Source organism: Lynx rufus, unplaced genomic scaffold (genome assembly GCF_022079265.1).
Source record: "Lynx rufus isolate CCGP_SWC_20201006 ecotype Redwood Valley unplaced genomic scaffold, mLynRuf1.p SCAF_2, whole genome shotgun sequence".
NCBI classification, from domain to species: domain Eukaryota; kingdom Metazoa; phylum Chordata; class Mammalia; order Carnivora; family Felidae; genus Lynx; species Lynx rufus.
The window spans coordinates 209,093,909-209,121,622 of NW_025814834.1; the positions used below are offsets into that span (position 1 = coordinate 209,093,909).

The 27,714-nt window shown below is 58.0% G+C and overlaps 1 protein-coding gene across 2 annotated transcripts in view; it reads right to left on the bottom strand.

Moving 5' to 3' along the window:
* The window catches only part of PAX7 (paired box 7), a 95,761-nt gene extending 68,449 nt beyond the window's left edge, over window positions 1-27,312 (bottom strand). Inside the window, exons 1-4 of one of the 2 annotated variants that reach the window (XM_047085215.1) lie at window positions 27,228-27,312; window positions 24,381-24,616; window positions 23,668-23,797; window positions 22,611-22,739 (exon numbers count right to left, since the gene is read on the bottom strand). In XM_047085215.1, the coding sequence (XP_046941171.1) occupies window positions 22,611-22,739; window positions 23,668-23,797; window positions 24,381-24,616; window positions 27,228-27,312 (580 nt within the window). Of the gene's footprint in view, window positions 1-22,610; window positions 22,746-23,667; window positions 23,798-24,380; window positions 24,617-27,227 lie in introns of both variants that reach the window. The other variant, XM_047085213.1, reaches the window with a different exon arrangement.
* Window positions 27,313-27,714: the final 402 nt, after the last annotated feature.

Genomic DNA, 27,714 nt, shown 5'->3' on the forward strand with positions numbered 1-27,714 from the left:
GACCTGAGCCTCGAGGTCAAAGGGCCTGTCTTCGCACACCAGAGAAGAGAATGACCAACCACCCAGTTTGCCCAGGACCGAGGGGGTCCCAGGACACAGCACTCTCAGTGCTAAAACCGGGACAGTCCCAGGTAGGCGAGGACACTGGGCCACCCCGCTGGAGCGGCCAAGGCCAGGCTCCCACCTCTGGGGCAGAAGCGATTCTCCTTCTATCTGCTACTTGCCTGAGCCCCCTCCCCTTTCTCTCCATCCCTTTTCCCAGGGAGAAGCCACCGGGGAGGGTGGCTGCAAACACCCTCCGGGCATGGCTGTGAGGCAAGCAGTTCAGAAGGTGAAGGTAAACGAAGGCAAATGGGGCATCCAGTTCTCCAACCCGAGGTCATTAGGGACACTCCCTTTTCAGGCCTCCTCCAAGCGCAAATTCAGACAGGTGTGGGGGTGGGGGTGGGGGCGAGGGAGGGGGAGAAGGGGAAGGGGAGGCGAGGGAGGGGCTAGGCCTCACGCCTCACAGAGGCCTGGTTGTCCCTCTCCCCTCCGCTGCTCATGTGTCTCAGGAAAGTTCTGGATTTATGGAGTGCTCATGGAGCACCTACTCTGCTTACGGTATCGTGCCGGGCAGAACGCCCTCAAAGAACATTCCAGTCGGCCACTCGGAGACAACCTCGCATGTGCACGCACATGCACACACACGCACACCTACTCTACACACACATTCACACATGCATGCACGCAGGTGGACACACTCACGGGCACACACTCACAGGCACACACATACATTGCTCATCTACTCTACACACACTTTCACACGTGCTTGCAAACACAGGTGCACACACTCACGGGCGTGCACACATACACACACGCACACTAGACACCTATACACACACTCACACGTGCTTGCACACACTACACACCTACTCTACACGCGCATTCACAAATGCTTGCCCACACGTGCATGCACACTCACGTGCACGCACACATACGTGCACACACATCACAACCTACTCTATACGCACATTCACAAATGCTTGCACACATATGTACATGCTCGCATGCAGGCACACATACATGCACACACATACTATGCACCTCCACTACACACACATTTACACACGCTTGCACACATTTGCACGCACACACTCACACACACGGGCACGCACACTCTCCATCTCAGTTAGAAGGCAGGCACGGGGGCTTACTGGAGCCACAGGGCGTGCCTTCTCCTTCAGCCGTGATCGACAAGAAAGGACCGTCCCAGGGACACTTCAGATCTCTCTTGACCTCGAGCGCTCAGCATGCTGGGGGCCAGGCCTCTCCCAGACAACCTCCCTCTCGGAACAGAACGCGTGGATCCTCTCTGAGCCCACCGAGCCACAGCCAGCCGGTCCGGAAGCCTCCATACGGACATATATGTCCTGCCTCAACCTGTTCTGAACGAAGCCGCTGACGCATAGGGGGAGGCCTCAAGAGTGAGTTGAGCCCATCGTCATTCCCCAACTCAGGCACGCTCGCCCCACCTTGCTGTCCCATCATAACTTGCTGGGAAATAACACCCACCTTGCTGGAAAAGCCCACATGGGTGATGACACACATATGGTCCTCCTCCAGCCCCGGGACACAGTGAGTGCTCAGTAAGCGTGCTTCTTACTAAGAGGACAGACGGGAAGGGCCAGAGGCTCGAGAACCCCATTCTCTGCTCTTCTCCAGAAACACCCACCCCGGGGTCCCTCAAAGACACAGCAGGCTGCGCTCACAACATATGGCTGCAGGGCCGCTGGGTGAGGGGGCGGGGCGGGAAGGGGGGGAGGGAGGGGCAGGTGGGGGCAGGGAAGAGGAGGAGGAAGGGTGTATTTAGGAAAAAAGAAAAACCCACACAAAACCGACAGAATTCCAGCCGATTATTCCTCCCGCTGCTGCAGATGTACATTAATGCAGGAGGAGTGGGGGACGGAGCTCCGGGCTGGGGAAAGAGAAACAGCTCGAAGTTCCTTTTAACAAGCCCTTGTCTGGCTTGATCTTGTCACTCTAAAGAGGGCCATTGAGAGGTATTCATGCGTCGGCCCTGGGGGGACAAAAGGGCCCAGTATATATACTGACTGTTCAGTTGCCGGCAGGCCTTGGGGCTTTTGTCTAACCTTCCCTTAATAAACTTTTGGGAAGAGTTCATCAATCCGCTTCAATAGCTGATGTTCTCATTTTCAGAGAGAGAAGGAAAATAGCAGAAGGCCGGCGTGGGTTTTTTTTTTTTCTTTTTTTCTTTTTCTTTTTCTTTTCTCTTTTTTTAAGGAGGCATTCTCAATAAGAAGGTGAATGGGAGAGAGAAAGGGAGAAAGCCTGTGGACACCCCACTTTAAAGGCAAAAAGAACACATCACAAGTACAGCCACAAATCCTAAATGGGGGCCCAGACAAAACCGCTATTCATCGGGGCCCTGGAGCAGGCCTCCGGCCGCCGAGCAACAATCTCTGGGCCCTCTGGAGCCCCGTCCCCTCGGCAGAGGTGGGGAAGACTCAGTCCCAGCTGTAGGGAGCGGGAGAGAGAAGGAATTTCTTAGAAGGAAAGTGTGTATTAGAACCAGCAGCAGGCAGGAGCCTGCCCTCCAGCTTCTGTTTTAGATCTGGGGTCACCTGGTTGCCTTCCCATCAGGCGTTTTTGTTTGTTTGTTTGTTTTAACCGGTGGTGTTTTTCTTTATTGAGGGCAAGGTGGGTGTGGTTTTTGCTTCTGCTTCTAAGGCCACGGGGACCTCTACCCTCAGGTGGGGTGGGCTTACATCCCTGGCCTCTCCTGGAAGCCTGTATCTCCTCCCGCCGCCCCCCCCCCCCGCCCCACACAAACCCTGGCTTTGCTTTGGGTGATAGGAAAGTGCTCCCATGGTCCTCACCAAAGGAGGGAGCTCTGGAATGCCCCCACATTCTTCGCTGCATGGTAGGGGGCAGGGCATGTGGGGTGAACGGGGAGTCCCTACCCCAGGGAAGGAAGGGCATCCCTCACATCCCTACAATGCCGGGCACCGCGCTAGCTCTGACTCTGGATGTCACTTCTCACCATAAGCGCATGTTCTAACATACCTTTTCCTCAGCGGTCCCTTATATTTGAAGGGATTCTTAATAATAATAGCTAAAAAGACTCCTGCGACTACTACCAATAATAACAGCCACCAGCGGGAGTGCTCCTAGCAGGTGCCAGACATTGCTACGAGCCCCGTGAGGTGGGGGCCTAATTAAAACGCCCATTTTCCAGAAGGGGGAGACTGAGGCACAGAGGATAAGGGACTGGCCCACGTCGGACAGGCAGGAGGGGCCAAGGCAGATCCCAACTGACTCCAGGCTGAGTCTGGAACCGTGCCTTGACCCCCACACCGTTCCGCCCTGGATGAAAGGAACCCGCGGGAGGAAGGAAGTGGATGAACAAATGAATGACTTCTGCCCCTGCCAAGCCTCAGAGGTGGGTCTCCCAGGGCCCAGTTCGGCTTTGCAGTGCGTGCTCTCAGGCGCGCACACACGCACACACACACACACACACACACCCTCTGCAAGTCTCCCCAGCGGCTCTAGTTCAATGTTTTACAGGCTTAATGAGTGTTGACAAGTTTAATGAGTTTGTTTTAAAGAGGGGAGGGGGAACCTGGTCAATTTGAGATTTCCGAGTCAAATGAATTAGTGGAGACCGCCAGACTTCAGCTGACAGGTCTGGAAACCCTCCCGCCGATAGCAGCCTTGGGCCACGGACCCTGGCTCCCCTCGCTGGGAGCCGGGCCCCACGCCAGATACTGGGGGCTCCGGGGGCCTCTGAGCGGCTCTCGGGTGCCCAGGTCCCAGCCGAAGCCCAGCTCCTCATCCTGCAGCCCCCTCCCCTGCCAGCCCACCCCTGATGGGCCCCCCCCTTCTGCTGGACTCTCCTCCCCCACTGGGTCCCCAATGAGAAATTTGATTCAAACCCAGTTTGGCACTTGTTTGCATATTGATTGCGTGGTAATTAAGTGGCTTCATCTGCGGAGGGGATGCGCCACCTGCATTTCTAAGCTTCCCAGGCTTGGGCTGGGACCGGCCGCAGCCCTTGCCTCTAACCGTGGAAACCGGAATCCAGGGAGACCAGCTTCTGGCCGCAGGAAGGGAGTACGTCGTCTTTGTTTAACACAGTATTTGGTTTTTGCAGAGAGATGAACTACGGGGGAGTTTGCACACACCCGACCAGCTCCCGACGAAATAGCAGAGTGAAAATTAAATCATAGAAGTTATGCCAAAGCTAAAGGGATACCTATGCACTTCTGGCCTAGGAGCTGATGTCGCTTTGGCACGGTAGGCACCTGCAAAGCTAGATTAGTTCTCACCTTGACTGGCCCCTCCTGAGCCACCCGGGGGCTGACATGAGTCCTGGACCCAAAGCAGGAGGGGCCTGGTTCAAACTCCTTCTGCCTCTTTCTCCAGTCCCGACTTTGGGAACCCTGAGCCTCAGTTCCCTCATCTGTAAAATGGGATTAGCAAGATCTGTGACTGTGGGGCTTACGGGGGACGTGCTCCTCCCACGGTAAGTCCTCCACAATCCCGAGGTGGCTTTCCAGAGCTGCCTCCCAGCTGAAAGTGAGCACGATCTCTTCATCTCTAATGATCACAGCGTTGCAAATGAGCCCCCCCCCCCGCCGATGTTGGCTGGTGTTTTCCCCCCTCCGCTAGCCCGGAGAAGCCAGTGACGTTCTCAGGCGCCTTGCCACTCACCAGGAGGAAGCGGGTGAGTGGAGACTCGGGAAGGAAAAAGACACCGCTTCCCCGTGCATTGGTTTTACGTATTTGGTCGGGTCGTGTCATCCGTTCAGAACAGAGTCGGAGGCGACGCATCTCAGGCTGGGTCACGGCGTCCGAGTAGGATTCCAGCTGCACCCCCTCCAGCTCTCTCGCTCTCTCTCACGCACACACACGTGATTGTTTATTGGCTATTTCCCCCTGGGATCGGGCACCCCTCTCCTTCTTTAAGTTTCCCCTAACCTCTGGTCCAAGGTGGTGGACCTGTAAGAAGTGATCTTTCCAGGAAGAATTTCTTTACCGACTCTGTTTTCCCTTTGCAGCTGGGCGCACGGGGCTGGGGTGGGGCGAGGGGTCACTCCAAGTCAAGTGGGCAGACCCTGTGAGCCGCCCCTCTGGACAGGGCTGTCGTGCCTCTCCGGCTATTTCTTCACTTCCTAGCTCTCGCCATTGTTCAAGGCCGCAGCCAGCTGCAGTGTTAATCTTTGACGTATTTGCAATCCCAGGAAAGAAAGGCCCGCGTGCGACAGGGCTGGGCTGGGGGCCCGGGGAACAGGCAGAGGCCGAGAGACACCAGAAGGAGGAGGGGGACGTGCGTGTGACTACCCATGCGTCCGCCCGGCTCACCCTGGCATTTAAACCTTTTTTGTCTGCCACTTAAACCTTTCCTGGGGAGCAGCGGAAAAAGGCTGGACTGAGAAGGCAGTCCTGGTGTCCCTTCCTGGCTCAGACACTTACTGGCTGGCGACTTCTGCCTTCCCCAAGCCTCAGTTTCCCATCTGCAAGATGGGGGTAGATGCATTGAAAACACACTGACCTGCACCTGTTCCTGGTGGAACCGACACAGCCCCACGAGAACACCGATTCCTTAGTCGCCAGTGACAGCCCCAGGGACATTCCACCGCACAGCACCGACAGAGGCACACCCATATCGACGCAAACCACACACCCCTGAACACGTTCACCCCCAGCCGTCACACTTCAAGTCACAAGGACCTACCCACACGCGCCATCAAATGAAGACAAAGCCCCCCCCCCGACCCCATCTATCCAAGACCCACTCTCTTCCTTCCCGACTCCTAAAATAGTGCCCACCAGCAGCCATGCATACACAGTAAACAACAAAATACACACACAGGCAAGAACACTCCCTCAACAGAGTCCCAGCGTTTACCTTCTGACACACTCACCCCCAAGGCCAACTGGGATTTCTCAGTTCGGAATCCCAAACACAAGTCATGTATGTGGGCAGGGCCCTCGCGAGCGAAAACGCGTCAGCAAGCCCTCCTGCTGAATCTTCTGTTAATGACAAGCCCTCTGCTCCAGAGATAGGGAAGCCACTTCCCAGGGACACAGCATGCTGTGAATTAGTGGAGGGCAGCCCAAGGTCAGATGCCTGCCAAGAAGCTGGGGTGTGACAGCAGGAAGCGTTTGTGGCTCCCGAATTCAGGGCCTGGTTCTGCCACTTGCCGACCCTAGGGAACTGGGCAAACCTCTCTGAATTCTTACTTTCATCAGCAAAATTGGGATACTAGGTCCCTGTGGGGCAGGGCTGGGGTTGAGGCGGGCAGTGACAGGAGGGGAACAGAGCGCCTGGCCGGGCTCCTGACCTATAGTAGCAGGAGGTGAGCAGGTTGAGAGCACAGGCTACCAGTGAGATGCACCTGCCCATCTGGGCTCACGGAGCCTAGGCACCTCCTTCTGTCTATAAATGGGCATCTTAATAAATAAGCCCTTCCTTAAGGTACTCTTGGCAGGTATCACGAATGCACAAAGGTGCTTAACCCAGGGCGTGGCACACAGTCAGCGGCCGGCCGAAGGGCTATTCTCCTAAGTAGTAGATGTTCAATAAACGCTGTTGCTTTCCAGCCTGCCAGGTCTCCCATCAAATATCACCTCCCTGGGGCGGGGCTCCGTGATCACCCATCACCTCCCCAGGCACCCACCTCCTCTGCTTTATATTCTCCGAGTCCTTGTCCACCTTCCCAAAGTCTTCCCCGATTCGTGGACCTGTTCATTGCCTCCCTGCCCCCAGGGCAAAAAGCTCCACGACCTCGTGCATCTCGAGGCTGTACTTCCAGCCCCTAGAACAGCGCCTGGTGCCTGGCACAGAGTGGGCACACCTTCCCGGGACACTAGGGGTGGGGGGGGAGGAGGGTGGAGGGGGCCTCCCGTCTCCTCCCACTCCCTGCCCTCCCTGTGCACACACACATACACACATACACACACACACACACACACACACACACACACACACACACACACACACGCTCTGTCTGTTGCCTCCCTTGGGAATGTGATTCCCAGCTGCTGGCCCAGCCTTTCCACTGCGGGCGGGATTCCCTTGCTGCCTCCTGCCAAGGGGCCCGGTGAGCCTTGATGGGTTTACCTGGGTGTTAATCCCCCCCAACAATCCCCTCTGGCCTGACCAGACAGCCAGCCTCTATTCTTGTCCTGGGTCTAATTAAGTGCCTGAAATGCCACTTCCCCTTTCAGAGATGAGGCAGGTAAAGCCTAGCCTGCCTGGAGCTCTGCTTTGAAGCAGAGGAGGCCGGAAGCCAGGGCAGGTGCACAAGAGGAAGGAGGAGGCGAGAGGCACTGAGGGGGCCAAGGGGAGCGGTGTTGGGGGGGGGGACTTCTGCTGCCCCTCCTTAAAGAGGACAGACACCTGCAAATCTCCTACCTCAAGACGCTTAACCTTTTGGGGACCCCGAGCCCTAGAGACCCAGGAAAACGAAGGATCCCTCACTGGGGAAACGTACACGTACCCACAACCGGGATTCAATTCTAGGGTCTCACGCTCACCTCCAAAGCCTCTAACAGTCCCCAGCTTAAGTTGCTATGATGCCATTTTAACTATATATATCTAGGTCTAGATGGATGGACGGAGGCATAGATACAGATACAGATGTAGAGACATAAATCCCGACAGCTATACCCCCGAACTCAACAAGACCATCTCCGGAGGAGGAAAAGAATTCTCCGTCTTAATTGTATCTGCTTTTTCTATCATTTGAACTTGGGCAAGTACATGCTACTTTTGTAATAAATCTTTATGAAAAAATGCGCACATGTATTTTAGAGCCTTCCCCTCCCCATAAAACAACCTGCATTTGACTTGGGAAATTCTTATCTGAGAAATCTCCACGGGTCATCTGTCCTGCACGAATCGCTTTCAGGTTTTCCACCGCATTGTGAACACACACTCCCTATGTGCCGGCCACGTTTTCTGTGTTTCGACCTGCGCTCCTGTTGTGGTTTCTAGCCCCACCGGACGGGTGAGAAGACCAAGGCTCAGAGATGTGAGCAGCTCATCCAGGGGACCCGCGGGGTAGGGGGTGCTGAGATGAAGGGGGGGGTGTCTGGGAGGTGTCTGTCATGCTCGAGGTGTGGGCAGGAGGGCGGCACAGCAGGACAGGCGGGGGCTCGTCCTGACAGTCCCCTTCTTCCTAGCCTGGTGCCCTTACTGATCAAGACCCTCAGCAGGGGCAGGTGACAGTAATAAAAACTGAGGGACCCAGCGGCTTTGGATGAATGTTCCATTCATGGTGCCTGGTTTGAAAGTCTGGAGATCGGGGTCCCTGTTCTGACTCTTTCCTGATTTGCTGTGCAACAAGGAACAAGTGTCTTCCCCTCCCTGGGCCTCAGTTTCTCCATCTATAAAACAGTGCGGCAGCAGACCAGTGACTCTCAACTGGGGTGGCCAGCAGACTGACCAGAGCCCCTTACCCAAAAAGCCACGCCCCTCGGATGTCCCAAACCAAGGAAGTGCCCCTGTGTGCACACTTTGCAAAAGCCCCCGGGGGGCTCTGCCACACAGCCCTCCGCCTTCCTGCCTCATCGGATCTTTCCGTCTCCCACACTCTGCACTGAATCCTCCCTCCAGGGCCACGCCAGGACGGCACTGCAGTCTGGCCCTGCCACGGGTACCCCTCCCCAGTGAAGCACAGAGAGGGTAACTGCCCCCCCTGGTCACACAGCAAGCTGGGCAAGCACTCAAAAGGTAGACCCCAGTGTCTGGAGACCGGCCATGCCTGTTCTCCCAAAGAGACCTCCCGGCCAGGAGAGAAAGTTCCCTAATCAAGGGAATAGAAGAGGAGTGAAATCATTTGTCACCAGATAAGCAATATCAGCTTATCTCTGAAGACCAATAACCACAGCCCCGGGCTCTGATTCCAGGCGTAAACACAGCTTCTCTCGCCCTCCCCCTCCTCCAGAGTAGCCTCCATTGGAGGTAGGCCCCCCGCTCCCCGCCCTGGGACAAAGCCCTGCCTCATCAGAGTTTCCTCCTTCAATGAGGAACACATTGGTTTTTTACTTCCTCCCCTCCAGTGCCTATGTGCTCAGAGTATCAGAGCTCAAAGGGTCCCCGCCGGCCGTATCACCCCTGAAGCTCTTGCTAGGAACCCCAAGTCTCCACGGAACTGACTTTGAAAACCACTAGGCTGATCCTGCCTTGCCATTGTTCAGACAAAGGGGGAAGGACCAGAGAAATTAAGTGGCTCCTTCAGGGTTACGTGGCAGTTAGTGCCAAAGCCCGGGCCTGTCCGTGGGGGCCATTCACATGGGATCAGAGTTCCAACCCCAGCCGCCATATTGCAGTTACTTTCTGTCTTTCTCCAAGTCATTTATTTGTCCTTGCTACTCAAGGGACTCTTCCCAAGGAAGATGGCCAAGTCTGTGACATCTGTCAAGTCTCACGATCCCAGTAGGTGCTCATGGGTGCTGGGACTGTGGGTGGTATTGGGGGGTACTGGCTGGAGCCATAGTCTCCCCTGGGCCAGCCTCCCCTGGGCCGGGCTCCTGAAGAATGGAAGGGAGGGGCTGGGGGCTTGCAATTACCCCAATGGGACAACAGTAGCCAGACTTGTGTCCTTCAGGCGTCTGGGGGTAACGGTCTCAAGGTCCTATAGACCGTACTAGGAGAACGGTCTTCCTTTCCCTCCTTCCTTGAGCTAATCTCTCGGAGCCTCAGTGTCCCCCTCTGTGAAATGGAGCTTAAAAAAAAAAAAAAACAGTATCACACATTAAACACAAAGGGTAGGGGCGCCTGGGTGGCTCAGTCGGTTAAGCGGCCAACTTCGGCTCAGGTCATGATCTCGCGGTCCGTGAGTTCGAGCCCCGAGTCGGGCTCTGTGCTGACAGCTCAGCGCCTGGAGCCTGTTTCAGATTCTGTGTCTCCCTCTCTCTCTGACCCTCCCCCGTTCGTGTTCTGTCTCTCCCTGTCTCAAAAATAAAAAAAAAATAAAAGTAAATAAAAAATAAACACAAAGGGTGACGAACTGCAGGGATGGAAAAGGGCCAGATTCCCGAGGCCCTCACCCCTGGCCTTCCTGGAAGCAAGACTTCAACCCGCTTCTAAGCGTTCCCTTCCCCTCCTTTGGCCTCAACTCATGCCACGCTCTCTGGACCTCAGCTTTTCCATCTAGAAAATGACCAGATGAGCTCTAAGGCCTGTTCAACTCCGGCTCACCCTTTGGGATCCCAGCCCGGTCCCTGTCATTGTCCTGGGAGCCAGCCACAGGCTCAGCCCTCCCTGCTGAAGTCCCTTCCTTGGCTCCCCACTGCTCTTGGAACAAGTCCCAGCTTCTTAGCTCAGCCTGGAGAAGCCCCACCACCTGGGCTGGGCTGGGGGGGGGGTATAACCCCCCCCCCAGCCCAGCCCACAGGAAGTAAGGCTTAACAGACCGTTGTGATGAATGGATGAAGAGTCTAGATGCCTTCAGGTCACTTCCAAGTCACTCGAGTCAGTGTACAGACCTCCCCTATTTCAAGAGAACTGGGGGGGGGCAGCTATTCTCGGGGAGAAGGTGTGATTGGGGGACTGTGTCATATACCCTCACCTGCTTCCTCTACGCCGGGGGGGGGGGATGTTTCTACTATCTCCTTCAGTCACCAAATAGGGCTCACCTTGACTCTCCCAACCCTGCCCACCAAAGCTGGGAGGTCCCCGTTTGTTTGTTTCTGCCTTCTTCACCCCCCCATCCCCCGCCTTCTGTTGAATGAGCTGCCTCCAAGCCCCACTTATTTCTTCTAGATCAGGGAGGATGCCACTCATTTGCACATGGCTCAGCACCTGCCCCGACCCCAGCCCGGTCAAACTCGGTGATCACTTACAGATTTACAGTCCCTATTCTTTCTCAAGTCATAGGGGAGTGGCCTTGGAGGACAGGAGGAGGTGGAAGGGACTGGAGAGTTCTGTTTATCTGGTCTCCCAATCTGCCCTGCAGTTTCTATATCACCGACTCTTCTGCAGTTGACATCCATGGGGCAGTTTTGCAGATGGGGACTCTGAGGCTCCAGGGGCACCTCAGTCAAAGTTACCCAGATCTTTCGGTCAGGGGACGGGGCTTTTCTTTGTCCTTCATCCCCCTCCTCGCTGAGGCCCCAGCTCAGGCAGCTTTCCTAGAGCATCTCAGGAGTGGCCTCTGCCCACCAGATGTCCCTGATCACAGAACCACAGGTGGCCACAGCAGGGGACGACTTTTGGAGACCTCTGGACCCAGCTCCCCAGGTTCATGGAGGAAGGGAAGGGCTGCGAGCCAGAGCCTGGAGCCCAAGCCACCGCAGCCCTTAACGACAGACACACCAGCCTCGCCGGGGGAACTTTCTCCTCTCCGCCAGCATCCCCTCCCAAGAAAGCCACCGACCGCCTCGCAGACGGGCCTTAACTCCTTTGCCCCGCACCCCGCTCCGTGGGTCGCCCGCCCGGGGCAGCTGACCCAGCAGAAGCCCAGGGACCAAGCCCTCCACCGCCAGCTTCCCTCGCCCGAAGCTTAGTTTTTGTTGTGGGGTTTTGTGCGTCCTGTTTTGTTCCGTCTCCCCGCCCCTTCCCCCGCTCTGGGCCGATCCCCTCGCTCCCCTCCCCCCTCCCCCTCCCCCTCCCCCTCCCCCTCCCCCCCAGGGCTCCCAGCGTGCCCGCTCTTGACTTCATCCACTAAGTCAATAGCCCGAGCGCGGGCAGCCCGCTCCCCCAGCTCCCCCCGCCCCGCGCCGCCCCCGGTTTTCTTCTCGGGATAATGGGGGCTCTTTGTGGCCTAATCAGCCTCCTGAGGGGCCGGGAGGCCCGGAGCGCTTCCCCCGCGGCCGTCGGTGAAAATGAAAGCGGGATTAGGCCGGGGCCTCGGCCCACACCATAGTAAAGCGCCACCAGGCATTCGCCCCTTCAAAGCCCCTTTCGGGGGTTTGGTTACTTTATTTCTAAAGTTGTTTGTATTTCTAAAGTGGCCATTGAGGCGCGAGCGGGGACTGCGCCGAGTGGGGGGGGGGCGGGCGGTCAGCCCGGGGAAGGAGAAACCCCTGGAGCCTGCCCCTCCCCCTCCTCGGACCCGCTGACCAGTTTCTGAGGCGCTTTCCCGGCCCTTATTTCCTCCTGCCCCAGGAGGTGGAGAGGGGCTGACAAGCCCACTAATCAGATGGGGAAACTGAGGCTGGCCACTGCAAGTCACTGAGGCAGGGCTCCGCAACAGAAGAGCTACTAGCATTCAAACCTACCACCAGCCAGGAGGGGAGAAGGGTGTGTGTGGGGGGGGGGGGGCAGGGAGACGCAAGGGGGCAATTAGGGGGCTAATCTCCCCTGCGGCGCTCAGCCCTGAGGGCACCAGCTACACCTCCGTGGTGTCAGCTGCACCAGCTATGGAAGGGAAAGTCCCAATCCAGAAACCATCCGACCCTCAAGGGAGGAAAGGAGGTTCCAGAGCCTCTTTGCTTAGGGTTCACTCCCAGCACCTCCAGTAAACCCTAAAAATGCCAGCGCAATAATTCAGAACCTTCCCCATCACCCAAGATGGGAGGGGCGGCATTTGCAGGCGGCTGGAGGGACCATAATAGAAGGAGAGAACGGAGGGGGCAAAAAGCAGTAGAAGAAAGCAGACGGGCATCTCCTAGCTTTTTCTCGCAGGGGCACACACATACACACACACACACACACACACACACACACACACACACACTGGAATTTCTTTTTTTCTATCGGACTTCTCATTCTCCCTAGAGTGAATCTAAGACCCAGAAGACCAGGTGTGGAGAAAAACTTGCAAAGAGGAGGAACGGGGGTGGGGGTGGGGAGGGGATTAGTACAAAATCAGTCCCGAAAGTCCTGGGTTCCTCCTTCTGCCACTGGACCAGCAGTTGGGGTTGGTTCTGTGGTTACAAGAGACTGCAGGAGACAGGAGGTCTTCTGCAGGCTTCTGCTGGGAATGACAGAGTTCCAGAAGGTTCCTTAGAACTCCCCCTGACCCCTACCAACCCCAAAGTTGATGCTCTGGAGATGAACTCTGAACCTGATTTTTGTGCAGCCCAGATAAATCTGATGCAGACCGTGGGACAAGTTTCCAGAGAACTGGAGCGCGCTTGATTCCAGACGCACAATCTCTGCGCAAAAGTATATACAACACAGGACATCCCACGAAACTTCCCCAAATGTTACCTTCTCTCCACTTTCCCCAGGCACCTACAGACCCACAACTGTAATTTGAACCCACCTCCAAGAGTGGACCCTCTCCACCTGTTACCCCGCTGGGTCTGGGTCCCGTGAAAAGACCCCAGAAAAGTTCAGGCTGGAGTTTTCCAAGCTGTTTCTCCGGAGGACGCCCCACGCCTTTTTCTGTCCTGTCCTAGGGGCTGTTTGATCTTTTTTTTTTCAGTGGCAAAGAGCACAGGGAAGGCGCTTGGGAGCTCAGGCCCCAGGCCGTCCCTCCCTCCTCCTCTTAGCTGGAACCCTGGGCGCTTCCCGTGCCCTGTCTTCCAGGCCTGTGACCCCCCAAGTCAGGTTGGGGGCTGCCTGCCAAATCCAGCCCGGGCCCCAAACACATCCTGTTGTTGCGTGCAGTCACGCGCACACAGACATACAGACAACCCTCACAAACACCAAAACACACAGGCAGCCTGGCAAGGGGGCGAGGCGCACTCAGAGATCCAGGTAAACATGCACACAAACACATGCGCTGGGGCACATCTCTTCATCGTAGGCGTGTTTATTTTCTGTCTCAACCACCTGGCTCAAAAGTCTCTGAAGGCAGAGACCTTCTTGGTGTCTCAGGTGCTCCTGGGCACTTATCACAATGCCTGGCACAATGCATAGTAGGTGCTCAACAAAATTTTACAGATTGAAGAAATTCACCCTCTGAAACAATTCTTTCTTTTCGTTTCTTTCTTCATTTCTTTTCTTCCTTCCTCCCTTTCTCTCTTCTCCTCTTTCTTTTCTTTTCCTTCCCTCTTTCCCTTCCCTTCCCCCCTTCCTTCCTTTCTCTCTCTCTCTCCCTCCCTCCCTCCCTCTCTCTTTCTTTGACAAACCACATTTGTGCTTATTTCAACCTCAGAAAGGACCCTTCCAACAACCAAATGGGGGTGACTGGGTGGATACTGCTGCATGCTTTGGAAAGGGGTGGAAGCAGCAAGGGCCAGATAGAGGGCAGGCTTCCAGCCTCAACACCCCTCCTCCAATTCCAGATCCTCATCCCGGGCTCTCTCATCCAGGAGTGTCTGGAGAGACACTCCCTCGAGAATATTGGAGTCACCAGGAAACCTGCCCGTGTGAAGTTCCCAATGGGGCATGGCCTCCAGAGGCCCAGAGACCCCTTTATACGCTCCCCGAAATTCTGTCTGTACGAACTTGTGTGGTTGGCCAGTTTGTTGGGTGTTATCCAATTCCCAAAGGGGTCTAAGATCCCCCCAAGGAGGACAAGAATCTTTGACTTAGTCCAGGGCTCTGGCTTTCATAGGAGGAGACCGAGAGCCAGGGAGACTGAGCAAGTTGTCCAAGATTACACTCTAGTGAGTTGGGGACAGGACCGACACTGGCACCCTTCCTTCCCAGGCCCACCACGATGCCCTCTGCCCCTCCTGATTCCTCCTGCCCGGCGCAGCTGGGATCGTTTGGGGACAGGGCAAGCCGCAGGAGGGGGGGAATCTGAATCTGACCCTCCGGCCGCTGGTACCCTGTGGGTGTGAACTGGGTCCAGAGCAGCATGAAGCCTTCAGCTCTCCAGCCTTGTAACGTCTCCCTTACTCACCCTCTCACCCTCCAGTCTGCGGCGTGGGAAGCCAGGGAGTGGGGATGCCGGCCTGCGCCATTTCTTCCCCAAAGCCGAGAACTTAGAAGGGGCGGCTGCGAACATCCCGAAGGCAGGGAGCCTCACTCTCCTGGCAGTGAAACCCCGACAGGCCCGTTTAAGGGGCAGCGCTCCGAATGAGGGGGCCCCACCCCCACCCCCCGCCCTTGTTCCCGGTCCCGGCTGGACCAGGCTCTCGGGCCGGCCGCTGCTCAGCGCCCCGGGTCGGAGCGCGGCGCCCAGGCCCCCGCCTCGGGCTCGGCCTCCCTCCCGCTCCGCCGGCCCCGACTCGCTCGCCTCTAATTAAGCGGCGGGATCGCAGCGAGCCGCCGGGCCGCGCTGTAATATGATGAACTGCCTTTGTGCCAGTGTCACCGAAAGCGCTTCTGATAAGGGGAAGCCGCGGAGGATCAAAAGGACGACAGCGGCTCGCCCGCCTCCCGCCGCCGCCCGGCTCCGCGCGCTCGCCCTCTCCGCCCGCGCTCTCCCGCGGGCTGCCTCGGGGGCCTACGGCTTCTCCCGACCCGCCCGTCCCCGGCCAGCCTTTCGGGGACTCGGCGTCCCTTTGTCTTCCTTCCTGCCGCTCCGCGCCTCCCGCGGCCCCTCCGCATTTCTCGGCGCCCTCCAACGCTCCGGGCAGGTTCTCTATCCCCCGCGCTCGGTCCTTCTCGCTCCAGTTTTCCAGCGCGAAGCGTTCTCTCTCTCTTCCCCTCCCCCTGTTGCTGTTCTCCTCCGTCTGCCTCTCTCTCGTACCCCCTCTGTGCCTCTGTGTCTCCCCGGTCTCTGCTCACCCCTCCCTTGGGCTCGACCTGGGCGCAGGCCCAGCGCACAGCCAGGGCCCGGGCGACCAAATCTTGGACCATTTAGCTGACCCGCAGTCTCGGAGAAACCGTGCGGACCCTTCCGCAGCAAGCTTGCGGGGCTCTGCGGCTCCTGGAGGTGCCCAACTGAGGGCCAGGCTGGAGCGCCCAGGCGCCTTGGGATGCCCTAGGGGCCTCATGGAAGCACGGCTTGGGGCGCACACAACCCCCCCCCATCCCTCCCCAGGCTGCAGCGCCGCGAAGCCTTGCCTCTCCCCGGGGGCTGAAGTTCCAAGTGCAGCCGACCCCCCTCTGGCATATCATATCCCCTTTCCTACACCCCTTCCTTTGGCCCCCACCTCCCCTCTGCCCTCGACCCTTTCTCTTCCTCCTCCGGGCCCCTCCCCTTCGCAGGCTCCCGGTCCCCCCTGAGCTGCCTGCGGACCCCTTCCCCGCCTGGCCTCTGCCTACCCAGCTTCACCGTTCCCTTCCCCCCCACCCCCACCCCACTTTGTTTGAAGTTTTGGAGAGATCTATCTACTAATGGCGACGTTTCCCCCTTAGGTCACCGTTCTGCCTTGATTCGATTTGGGAAGGCAAGTTCCCTCCCTCCCCCTGCCCGACCCCAGCCGGGGCCAATCGCTCCAGAGCGGGTCAGAAAGCGCTGACCCCATTTCCACCTTTTCCTCTTTCAGCCAGAGTTGGGGGGAGGGGAGGGGGAAGAGGGAAGGCCTAGGACAGTAAAAACTGAGGGGGGCATCCCCACCTTCCAATCTCCTCTTATCCCCATCCCCAACCGGGTTTCCTAATTACCTCATTAGTCTGGGATGGGAGAAGGAGACGAGCTATTTTTCCTGGAATTCCTGGAATGTGCCCCCCCCTTAGTCATGGCCTTCAAGGCCCCAAAGCCCCTGGAGAATCTCCCCTTTGGGGTTTCTCTTCTGTGCTCTTAACAGTTGGAAGGCTTCTCCTCACCAGGCACTTCTGTGCCCCTTCTGTGGTGTGAACTCTGGCTTTAGGTGATTGTACATTTCATGTTTCTTTAGGTGCCCATTAGGAACGAGGCCTCATCAACGTTGCTGATGATGACAAACAGAAAGTCCCAAGAGGCAACCTGGAAGGAAATCTTTGCTCAACTCTCTATGTATAAAAAATATATATGTTTTTATATCGTATTATTTACATAAGATGTAATGTGTGACAACTATCATTTTCAGAAAGGCATTCTTTAAAAAAAAAAAAAAAGCCCAAATAATCACCTTACTGCTTTAAGGCTACTGTTATATGTGCTTTTAAATCCTTCCATGTAAATTCCAGTGAAAAATTTGGAAAGCTGTGAAAGGGGAGGGGGCGGCGGGGGTGGGGGGAGGTTAATCCGGGTTTAACGCTGCGATGCCGTCTTAGGACCAGGGTTATAGCCTGATTGCGTTATCTCTTCCCAACATTTGAGACGCCCATATTTCACCCAGCCAAATAGCTCCAAGAGCCGCGCAGATGGCTGCCGTGGTCGCGCCTCAGGAAAATGTGTTATTAATATCTAAATAACTTCCCAATACTGTCTGGTAAATCTCCCCTCCACCATTCCAAATGATGAATTCGTTTGAAGTCTTCCCCCAGCCAGCCTCGTCTTTTCAATGTCTCTCTCTCTCTCTCTCTTCTCTCTTCTTCTTAGCCAGGCTTATTTCAAACTGGTAAATATCTAATTCCTTTCACGGCTGCGCCGCGCACACGAGTCTTTTAGGTACAAACGCCTCGAAACAGCCGGTGTGTGTGGCGGTGCGTGCCCGGAGGTGAACATAAAACCCGCACGCCTCCGCGGCGGGGGACCCCCACCCCGGGTAGAAATGCGTCCGGGAGGCTGGAGCGGCGCGGGAACCTCAATCTGGGAGCCGAGCCCTTCCCCAGCGCGCCCTGGGGACCCTGGCCCGGTTCCCCGTGGAGTCCCAAAGGCCTTCCCCTGCGCGCCCTGGGGACCCTGGCCCGGTTCCCCGTGGAGTCCCAAAGGCCTTCCCCTGCGCGCCCTGGGGACCCTGGCCCGGTTCCCCGTGGAGTCCCAAAGGCCTCTCGCCTCCCCGTCTCCCCAACACGCCCCACCCCCGCGGCTCCGGGCCCCCCTCCGCACCCCCAGCCCCCCGAAGGCTTCCCTCGCTCTCTGGGGCGGATAATTACCCTCCGCTCCCCTGTTCTTGTCTCAAGTTTGTTTGCTAAATGTCTTCTATTAGATTATGCTCGTTCATTCCCCCTCCAACCTTATCTCCTTCTGTCTCGACTCTCCTTGCCCGTCACACTCGATTTAGGCACGAGTTTATCTGGCAAACAGTTTGCCGACTTTGTTTATTTACCGCGGGTTCCGGGGCTGCGAGCGCGCGCGCGAGCGCCAGTGTTTGCCTTTGTAATAGTTAGATCTCATTGTTGTTCTCCGGGAGTCTCCGCTCCCTCCTTCCCCTCTCGCGGCTTCGGTTGGGGGGGGATGCAGGGAAGAAAGGGGGAGTCTTGTCAGCCCAGTGTGGGCTCGCCCCTCGCCGGGAGCCCCCCTCCTGCGGGATATTCCCCCACCCCCGCCCCGCACGCCCCCTCTCCGCTCACCCCATCCCCCCACCACCCGGGCGCGGCGGAGGCCTCGCCCCCCTCCCTCTCTCCCTCTGGTCTCACCACTGAGCTCAGCCTAAAGCCGGGGAATTGCCTGACACCCTCCCATCTTCCTCCGAGCCCCCATTATGCGAAGCTGATCCCCACTCTGAACAGCCTCAAATCCCGCCTGGACTCTGTTTGATTAGATTGCCAACCCGGGGTAATCCTTTGATTTGGTAGAGTGTCAATTACCTTTCTCTAAACACACATTTACAGAGGAGGGAACTTGTTGGTTTAAATCAATGCAGATTGTTTCTTGATAAATGGACTATCTCCGTCCCCTCTCCGGCTCACGCTCCCAAGGCCCCGCTCCCTCCGCGCCGCCTCCCTTTGCCTCGGCCGCTCGCGCCTATCCGGTAAACAATGCCCCTTCCAGGTGTGAAGCCGGGGGAAGGGAAAAAAGGAAAAAAAAAAAAAAAAACGGTGTGGGCTGAGGGGAGCCGAGCCCCCCCTTCCCCTATTCATGCGCTCCCCCGGAGCCTAATTAAATTTAGCAGGTCCTTGTACACACAATCAAAACAGCTTCCTCCAGTGTAGCGAACGACCGAAAACCGCATTAGCAGCTATCCGCGCTGCCAAATTAAATTGTTTCCCACCTCTTTTTACAAGTGTCTAAAACCGACACTTCGGGGCTCTCCTCTCCCTTCCGATCCTCCTCCGTCATTTGCCACTCCACACCTGTACGTTCGCGGCTTTAAAAATGCATTAAGGAAAGAGGGAAAGAAACACAGATCTGCCTTACACAGCAGCCCCCTCGGCCCCCACCTCGGTCGGTCTTTCCCACCCGGGGAAGTCAGCAAAGTCTCCGCCCGGCTGTGACCATGGCACTCTCCCCCACAGAGGAAAATGCACCCTCTTCTTTTCGGTTTGTGAGTCCCCCCTCTCCCTCCTTATTTCGTATTAATCGTGACCTCTCTGGGCGCCGGACCCCAGAGGCCCAGATGGAGCCCCACGTCTGATCTGGTCAGTTTCAGCCTACGTTTGTGCAACGTCAGAGGCATGAGGTTTGGGGGTGCTGATTACTACTGATATTGCTCCCCCCCCCCCATTTCTTTACACTGGCCCCCTTAGTTCCCCCAGAGAGATGGCTCGACTTTTTGCAAACCCCTATCAAATTTCCCAGCAGAGTCTCTCTGGGCTCAGGCTAGGCAAATCTTTTTCTTCTCCGTCCCTCCTCCAGTCCTTTCCCACTTGGGTCTCCGGCCTGTCTCTCCCCTGGTCCTCGGAGCAGGGCTGAGGGGAAGAGGGTCCAAGTGGATGAGGGCAAGAACTGTCCATGTCCCTCTCCAGGTGAGCAGAGCATGGCCGGAGCCCCTCTCCGCAGCGGTCTGAAATTCTCAGCACCAACAATCCTAATAACTCGGTCTTAACAAGGATAAGAGCAAAAAAAAAAAAAAAATACGAACAGCCTCATGAATATCAGCCCAAGGGGAGCAGGAGTGAGCTGTTCAGAGATGAAAGTGCACAGAAATAAAAGCTCAATTTAATCTGCTTTAAAACCCTTCAACTTAACGTTTGTGCTTCAAACTCTGAGAGTGAGGACTGATTGCGGATAAATAGTTTCTTACCATGCCTGGAAGCTATTACACCCCTCTCCAACACAGTTTCCTATTCAGGAGTCCCAGTTTTCATTACCAGCTCTAATAAGTCTTAACATTATTAAATGCCAAGCGGACGATAGGGAAAAACGGACTCAGGGAGGGATCTCTCTTTAGCGCTTAAAGAGGAGAGCTCTTAAACCCCTTCTTCCAAGGCTCCCCGCCACGAGAGGGGCAACCCCCCGGAGAAAGCGTTCGTCAAGAGCAAGGAACCAAAACAAAGTTTGTGGGCGCGCACCCCTCCCGCTGCTCTTCGCTTTGAGGGGTCTCTGCCTCTCCCCACCTGGCCGGCTTGGGTGGAGGTTAAGGGGTCTTTTCACCTCTAACTTGGCCGTGAAGCTGATGGCCGGGGCCTAGGAGGGAGAGGAGAGGGGTTCCCACTGGGGGGGGGTGGTCGCCTGGGATGCCTGCCCAGGTACTCAGGGGGCTGATGTGACTTGTCGCCAGATGGACAGGCAACCCTCACTCATCCCCACGGTCGCTCTGCCCATTCACACCCACGTACGACCACCCTGCACAGCCACACGGAACCGGGGTTGCACAGAATACAGCCCCACGGCACCACGATCCAGAGGGCCACGGGCAAAGAGCCACACGGAGAGTCACATGCGCTGACACAGCCACCCAGCCCACAGTCCCGGCGCCCGACATGCCCACTGTCACTCAGAAAACTGCTGGGCTTTCTGGATACCAGACCCACGGGTGCCATTTCATTTCTGCAACTCCTCTCCAGACTCAGCTCCTGTGCTCTCTGCCTCCTCCCCGCAAACCCCTGGAGAACTGGAGCTTCCTGGTTGTGCTGCAGGGAAATCCTCTCTGCAGCGAAGTTGCCTGTTAGCTGGTTTCGTAAGCCCTGACCAACACCAGAAGCGCAGGACCTCCCTGGAGGCGGAGGGCTCCCCAAAGCCCACCCTTTCTATCCCCTTCCCTTCCTTCTTTCTCAGGACAGACCGAACTGGACAAACCCCAGCCACACACACGCACACCTAAAGTCTCTCCAAATAAAACCAAACCTCCTTCCGCCTCTCCCTCGTACCTCCCAGAAACGGCGTCCGCCGTGTGGTAAGGCACCAGAAAAGAGCCCTTCAAGTTCAATGTGCCCCACCCCACAAAAAAAGGAAGTGCCCCTAAGCCCCTTTCTGCTACAAACTGAAGTAAGGAGTGGGTCCCCCCACAGGGGGTCGCAGGGCTCAGGGACGCCTGGGCCAAGCCAGAGGCGCTCCTTGGCGGCACAGGACCCCTTCCCACTGCAGACCTGAGGCTGTGCGACAGGCCCGGCGCAGCGGGGTGCCAGGCGCGGCTCCCTCCCTTTCTTCCCTCGCCCTTTTGTCCCTGGCGGGACTGGGCTCCACTTGGGGCCCTGAATGTCAATAGCCCGCCCCTTCCCCAGCTCTAGGCTGCACTCAAAGGGGCTGCCCCTGCCCCTCCTCCCACCTTCCCCCTCCACCAGGCCAGTGGGGGCTGGGCCTCCCTGGGTGTTGTCTTTGGAAGCGGGCTTTGTCTCTGAAGTTCATCTTCAAGGTTGGGAGAGCCTGCTGAAAACTGGGGAGAGACCCGGGCTGGGAGTTCGCAGGACGCAAGGAGGGAGGTACCTCGAGAAACCTCTGCAAAGAAATTCCAGCCAAATGTGCTCCTTCCAAGTTCCCAGGTTCGGGGCGCTTCCCCACTTTCCACAAAGCTACTGTTTTGCTGGTTCACAGGAGCACTGTCTTTGCTGTCTGCCTGCCTGCAGCCCCCCACCCCTGCCCCGGCCCCGCATTCCTGCTGGGGGGCTTGCTTCTTCTCCCCAGCCAGCCTCCCCAGCTCTGGCTCTTGTCTTTCTGTCTCTCCTCCATGCCCCCACGGAAGACGCAGTCTCAGAGAGAACTCCGAGGGGAGGGGGTAATGAGAAAGACTTCCCCTTCTCCCGAAACTTCCCCCGCACCCCCCGTCAATAAACAAAAGCACGCCCCCCTTTCCCGGGGCGTGCAGGCGCTTGAAAGATAAATGCCTTCCCTGGCAGATCCGGGGAAAAAGCCGGGCGCCAGGCTCAGACTCCCGGCAGCGGCCCAGCCGCGCTGAAAAGTGGGGAGAGTGCGAGGAGCGTCCGAATCTTTCTCCTCGCCCGAGACCTCCCCACCCCGGGCCTCTGGGAACTTGGCCTCTGCCTCGTGCGCCCGTCTGCACCCACTCGGCGCTGCCTCGGTCCGCGCGCCCTGACAACGCGAGGCTGAGGGTTCGGCGGCGGCCCACGCGGCCCTCGCTAATTTTTATTGATTGCAGCGGTCAGTCAACTGTCAGGCAGGGTTTCAAGGGACCGTTTAGAGAGCGTGTGCGGGTCTGGTTAACAAATTCATTTAGGGAGCCGCGGGCCGGCTCCTCCTTCCTCGCCCCCCCCCCCCCGCCCTTGCCCAAGTTTCCTATAAATAATAGATCCACGCCGGGACCAGCCGCCAAAACGCCAGCGCCGGAGGACGCACGCGCCGGAGGGCTCGGCGAGGCCCTGCGCGCGGGCCTCGCGCACTCGGCGGCGCGCAGTGCACCAACCTGCCTACGGCTCCCCGGGGAGGCGGGGTCCGTCTGCGCCCCGGCTCCGCGCCCTGCCCTGGCCCCGGGCGCGCCGAGGGGGCGCTCTCGGCAAACCCTCGAGGGGGCTCCCGGCTGCCCCCCCCCCGCCCCCCCCCCCGGAGGCTTCGCGTCCTCCCGCTGAAGTTCGGTCGCCAGCCTCGGGCGGCGGAAGCGCAGCACCGGCCCGCACGCTGGCGCATGGGGACGCGCGGCTCCGCCGTGGCGTCCCCGGGGAGGCTCCCTACCTTTGTCTCCCAGGATGCCGTCGATGCTGTGCTTGGCTTTCTTCTCGCCGTCCTCCTCCTTCTTGTCCGCTTCATCCTCCTCCTCTTTCTTCCCGAACTTGATTCTGAGCACGCGGCTAATCGAACTCACTAAACCTCAGAAATTCAAAGGCAAAAGAGCGAGTATAAGTCGTTGGGGCAGCGGAGCCCGGCGCGACCTGGGCCCCTGGGAGAAAGCCCCGCAGCCCCCCCCCCAACACGCGGCAATGAGATTCACACCCGCTGCCCCCCTCCCCGGTTAAGCGTCTCTACCTAAGGACAGTCACTCGCTAGGGAAGCTGACCCACCTGGGGCATCTCATGGTGGCTTTCCTATACGCATCCTTGCACACACTTGTGCCCTACACCCGCGCATCCCCTAGATACACTCACACCCACACCCACTCCCCCAGGGCCTTCCCGGAGGCCCTCCAGCCCCTGTGCTGCGGTCTCCACACTCAGGTGTGCGGCCCAGCCCTGCGTGCCTGGCCGCCCCTGCACACGTGCCCCTGCACACGGACAACCCAGGCCGCTTTCTGTCTCACAAGGCAGGATGCTGGAAGGCCCCCACATTTGGGGCCCGTTGCTGGCTGGTGGCACTAACGAAACAGAAATTGTGACTTGGGGAAAGGGGTCCAGGGAGCCCACCCGAGATCAACCCTCCTAGGATGGACCCATCTCCCTAGGCCGCTTCCCGCAGAAAGTGCCCAGGGAGCTCCTGTTATCACCCAGCCTTATAGGATTAACTTTTTGCCCCTTCCGTCCCTCCTTCCGTTCTGTCCATCCATCCCTCCTTCTCTCCTACCTCCTCCTCTTCTCTCTTTCGGAACTTTCTTCTCCTTCCTTCTTCCCTGGCTTCATCTTCCTTTTGGTTTTGAGTCCCTCCTGTGCCCCAACTCTCTCCACGCTCCTGTCCCCCTTGCTCCCCCCAACTTTCCTTCAAGCTCCGCGTCATTCAGCACCTCCTGTCCTCTTTCTTCCACCCCCAGCCCCGAACCCCGAGCCTGAACCAGACTCCGCCGTCTCAGCTGTCTTCTCACCTGAGGGCACCGTGCTGCGGTCACAGTGCCCATCCTTTAGCAGCCGGTCTCGGATCTCCCAGCTGAACATGCCTGGGTTTTCCCTCTTGTACTCCTCGATCTTTTTCTCCACATCCGGAGTCGCCACCTGCTTCAGAGGTGGAGGTGGGAGAGCAGGAGTGGAAAGATGGGGTGGGGGGAGGGAGATACTTTTAATATCAACCTCCCAAGAGCCCCAGGCCAGGCTGGTGGCGCTGGTTCCCATCCCCCCCCCACCACCGCCCCCTTCTGAGATTGGCTTTATCCCTTCACAAAACCTGAGCCTGGTTCCCAGGAAGGCAGCTGACTGAGGGCCCAGGGAAGTGATAGGTAATAAAATAAAAAGCTAACTAGGACTCCTAGGATCTCCCTTTCACTATTTCAGGCAAGACAGAGGGGAGATTTTTCCCTGGTCTGGGATGATGAGAGGGGATGGGGCAGACATAGGGACGGCCCAGGGATGACTCATGGGCCCCCAAGTCTTGGGCAACCTGGAACCTCAGTTATCTCCGTCCACTAGAAATTCAAGTAAGGAGGGAGCTATCTGGGGGTGAGGACACTCTCCCCCTGTACTTTCACAGGAAGCGTACGGACTCCCCAGTGATACTGGATGATGGAGGGCATTGAGAGGGGCTACGGCCAGGATCCCCCAACCGTGGGAAGGCCGACTGCGGGCTCGCAGCAAAGACACTCACTCTGGGCTTGCTGCCTCCGATGGCCCCAGGCCGGATAGACCCGGTCTCCTGGTAGCGGCAGAGAATCTTGGAGACACAGCCATGGGAGACACGCAGCTGGCGGGAGATGACACAGGGCCGGATGCCATGGTGGGCCATCTCCACTATCTTGTGGCGGATGTGGTTAGGCAGGGGTCGCCCGTTGATGAAGACCCCGCCAAGCTGATTGACCCGGCCTTGGCCAAGTGGTGTGGACACTGGAGAAGGGAGGGCAGATGGGGAAGGAGAGAGGCACGGGGTAAGGATGGGGAGGAGACACTGAGCACACCTCCCTGGCTGGTCTCATTTGAGCCCCAAGACCCCTGACAGAGGATCCCTGAACCCCCCCCCACACACACACATTTGGAGCCCAGGCAGTACAGAGGTCAGGCGAAAACCGTCATAAAGCTCAGAGAAGGTCCTGCAAGGATGGAGGGGGGAGTCACGGCTGGCTGCTACAGTCCCCCAGACGCCGCGTGCCCCTGCTCCTGTCACACCATGGGGAATGAGGACGACGGATCTGATGCTTCTGAGGACGGGAGGGAGGGGACAGAGCCAAGAGGCTGATGGAGTCTTGGAGTCTCTGGGACCAATGTCCCCCGGGATGCAGTTTGGGCCACAGGTCTGCCTGCCTCTTAAAGAGGCCACTGGCGGGTGAGATGTGGCCCCTCTGGTCCGCTCCGTGCCCTAGGTGGTCAAGACTGATCCATTTTGGAGGGAGCCAGAAGGCGCTGGTTAATTACCAGTGTTTATTGCTCTGGCCTGGGCTGGCAGAGCCGTCCAACTTCTAACTGAACAGTCGAGGGACTGGTGACATGATGCCGTTGGTCCCTGCCTCTGGGGTCACCTGGCTGTCCCTTGAGGGACTCTCCTTGCTTCCAACCCCTCTCAAAGCTCTAATTTCGTTTTGGGGAGATCTGGAGGGATGCTCCAAGCTTCCAAATCAAATACTAGTTGGCTTCAGAAATCCATGAACTGTCCCTGTGGGCTCTGAGAGGCTGGTACACAGATGGGCCAGAGTCCCCCCCCCCCCCGGGGTGTGGGTGACTTTGGGAACCTGGGAGACAGACATCCCCGGCGGTCAGTCCCTGCTGTATGCTGGGGAGGGGAGAGCTCCTCAGAAGCCTTAATGCAAAGTGTACACAATTTCCTCCCAGAAGGTTGGGGGACACCCGGTGCACTAATCCGGCCTCGATCCCCCCAATTTGGGGACTCGGCGGCTGCGGAGATCTGGCAGATTAGAACGATTTCACAGCCGCCCGAGTGGAGGGAGCTGCCGGTATAATTGGAAGGGAGGAGGCGAGAAGAGGCCCGGCTGTTCCTACCGCCTCCTTCCTCGCGCTCCCGGCCCCCCCCCCACCTCTCTTTGCAAAAGTAGGAGTCTGAAGCCACCCTCGGATTTAATCAGAAATCGTGCGTCGCCAAGTCAGAGTCACTCGGTCTCCGTGGCGGGATATGCCATTAGCACTGGAGAGCTCTCGAGCGCCCAACTTTATATTCAAGAGCCTCTTTAGCGACCGGCGCTCGGCTCTCCTCAGTATTCTCCGTCATGTTGGGCAAATATTGTTCTAATCCGCTGCGCGTCCTCGGCCGCCTGTTTCACTTGCATTCGCTACAGGAGAGTGTTACGGCAAATCCCCGGGCTTGTGCGCTCTCCCGCCTGCGTGGCTGCTCGCGCGCACTTGATCACGGAGCCACTCTCTTCGCCTCTGTCTAATGCAGGGACCCGCGCCCGGCCCGCTGCCGGAGGGACCCCTCCCTCCCCAGATCGCAGGCTGCCTGCCCGTCCATCCCCTCCCCGCCTCCTTTCCCCTTCCTCGCGCACAAGGGGGCTCATACAATTACCAGAAGAGTAATTAAAAAATGAAAGTGGTGTCCCGTGTGACACCGTGGCTACCTGCCCCCAGAAGCCCAGCGATCCCTCGGTTGACAGGTTGAAGGCCTTCCATCCGTTTAGAAAGAAAACAACACAACACAAAACCAAGCCAAAAAAAAAAAAAAAGAAAAAAAACCCGCAGGAAAGGGTCTCGGCAGCCCGCTCGCACCCTTTTCTGGAGCCGGGAACCGTCCACGCTGCGTCCTTCCCTGCTCGCCCCGGCGCTGGGTATTTCTTTAGGGAGGACGCATTACAGAATCGCGCACTTTCCCCGTCCCGGGGTCCCCTCCCAGGAGAGTTCCAGAGTTCCGAAGCCCAAGTGAAAAGTTGTGGGGGTGGGGCCGGGGGAAATCGTTGCTATCGATTATTTCGCATTAGTTTGTTTCCAGACCCCAAGAGCAGGAGTTTCTGACTGTTGCTTTGGAAGAAGCGGAGAACCTTCCTGGTTTGGACACACACACTATCCACATGCTGTCGGCATTTCGAAATAAAAGGGGTTTTGGAAGACCATCCCAGCAGTGGGGAAAACAAACAAACAAAAAAGAACAATTCGGAACGAGGAGTAGGACGCGCTTGCAGGGGCGAACGCAGGAGAGCTGCTAGAAACTATGGGGGGGGGAGGGAAGTATCTGAAAATAGTGGAACGAGCTGAAATTCACGAAGAGCTGGCGTTTCCTAGGGGCCGAAATCTGCCCCGGGTTCCGCTCGGCGGAGGAAGGCCAGGGCCCGCGCGACCTGAGGCCGGGCCGCCGGCCACCGAAAGCCACGCAGAAACGGACAAGTGTCGGCCCCGGAAACTTCCGGGGTCCAGCGCCCGGACTCCGTCCCAGATGAGACGGGGAGCGCGCCCCCCCTCCTCCCGCCCCGCTGCCGCTGGCGCCGCCGCCACCCCTGGAGATGGCTGCGTCTCCGCGGACCCCGGGCTCCCGGCGGAGGCGCGGAGGCGCTCTTACCTTCCAGAGGAAAGCCGGTGCGCGGGTAGTTCTGCCCGGGCGCCGGCCGCATCATCCTGGGGACGGTGCCGGGAAGGGCCGCCATTCTCGCGCACGCCGGGGACGAGTCCAGAGTCGGCAAAAATCGCTGCCCGTCCGCTCCCTTCACCCCCGCTGCGCTCTCTTTCTTTCCTTCTTCTGCCACTTCGCTTTTTTTAACCTCTTCCCCCTCCTCCCCTCTCCGCACGCGCTCCCTGCCCCCACCCCCACCCCCGGCTGCAGCCGTTCGCGTCCAGAAGCTGGGGAGGGGGGCGAGGTGGGGGGCGGAGGTTGGTGGAGGGGGGCGGTCGGGAGGGGGGGGGGAAGGTGGCGACAGGGAAGTTCAAACAAACAAACACGCCAACCCCAAGTCCGCCTGTGCCCGCTCCGCTCGGCCAGAAGTTGTGCGGGCGGATGCGCCGGGCAGAACCGGGAGGCGAGGCCGGCGGCGGAGCGGGGCTGGGGCAGG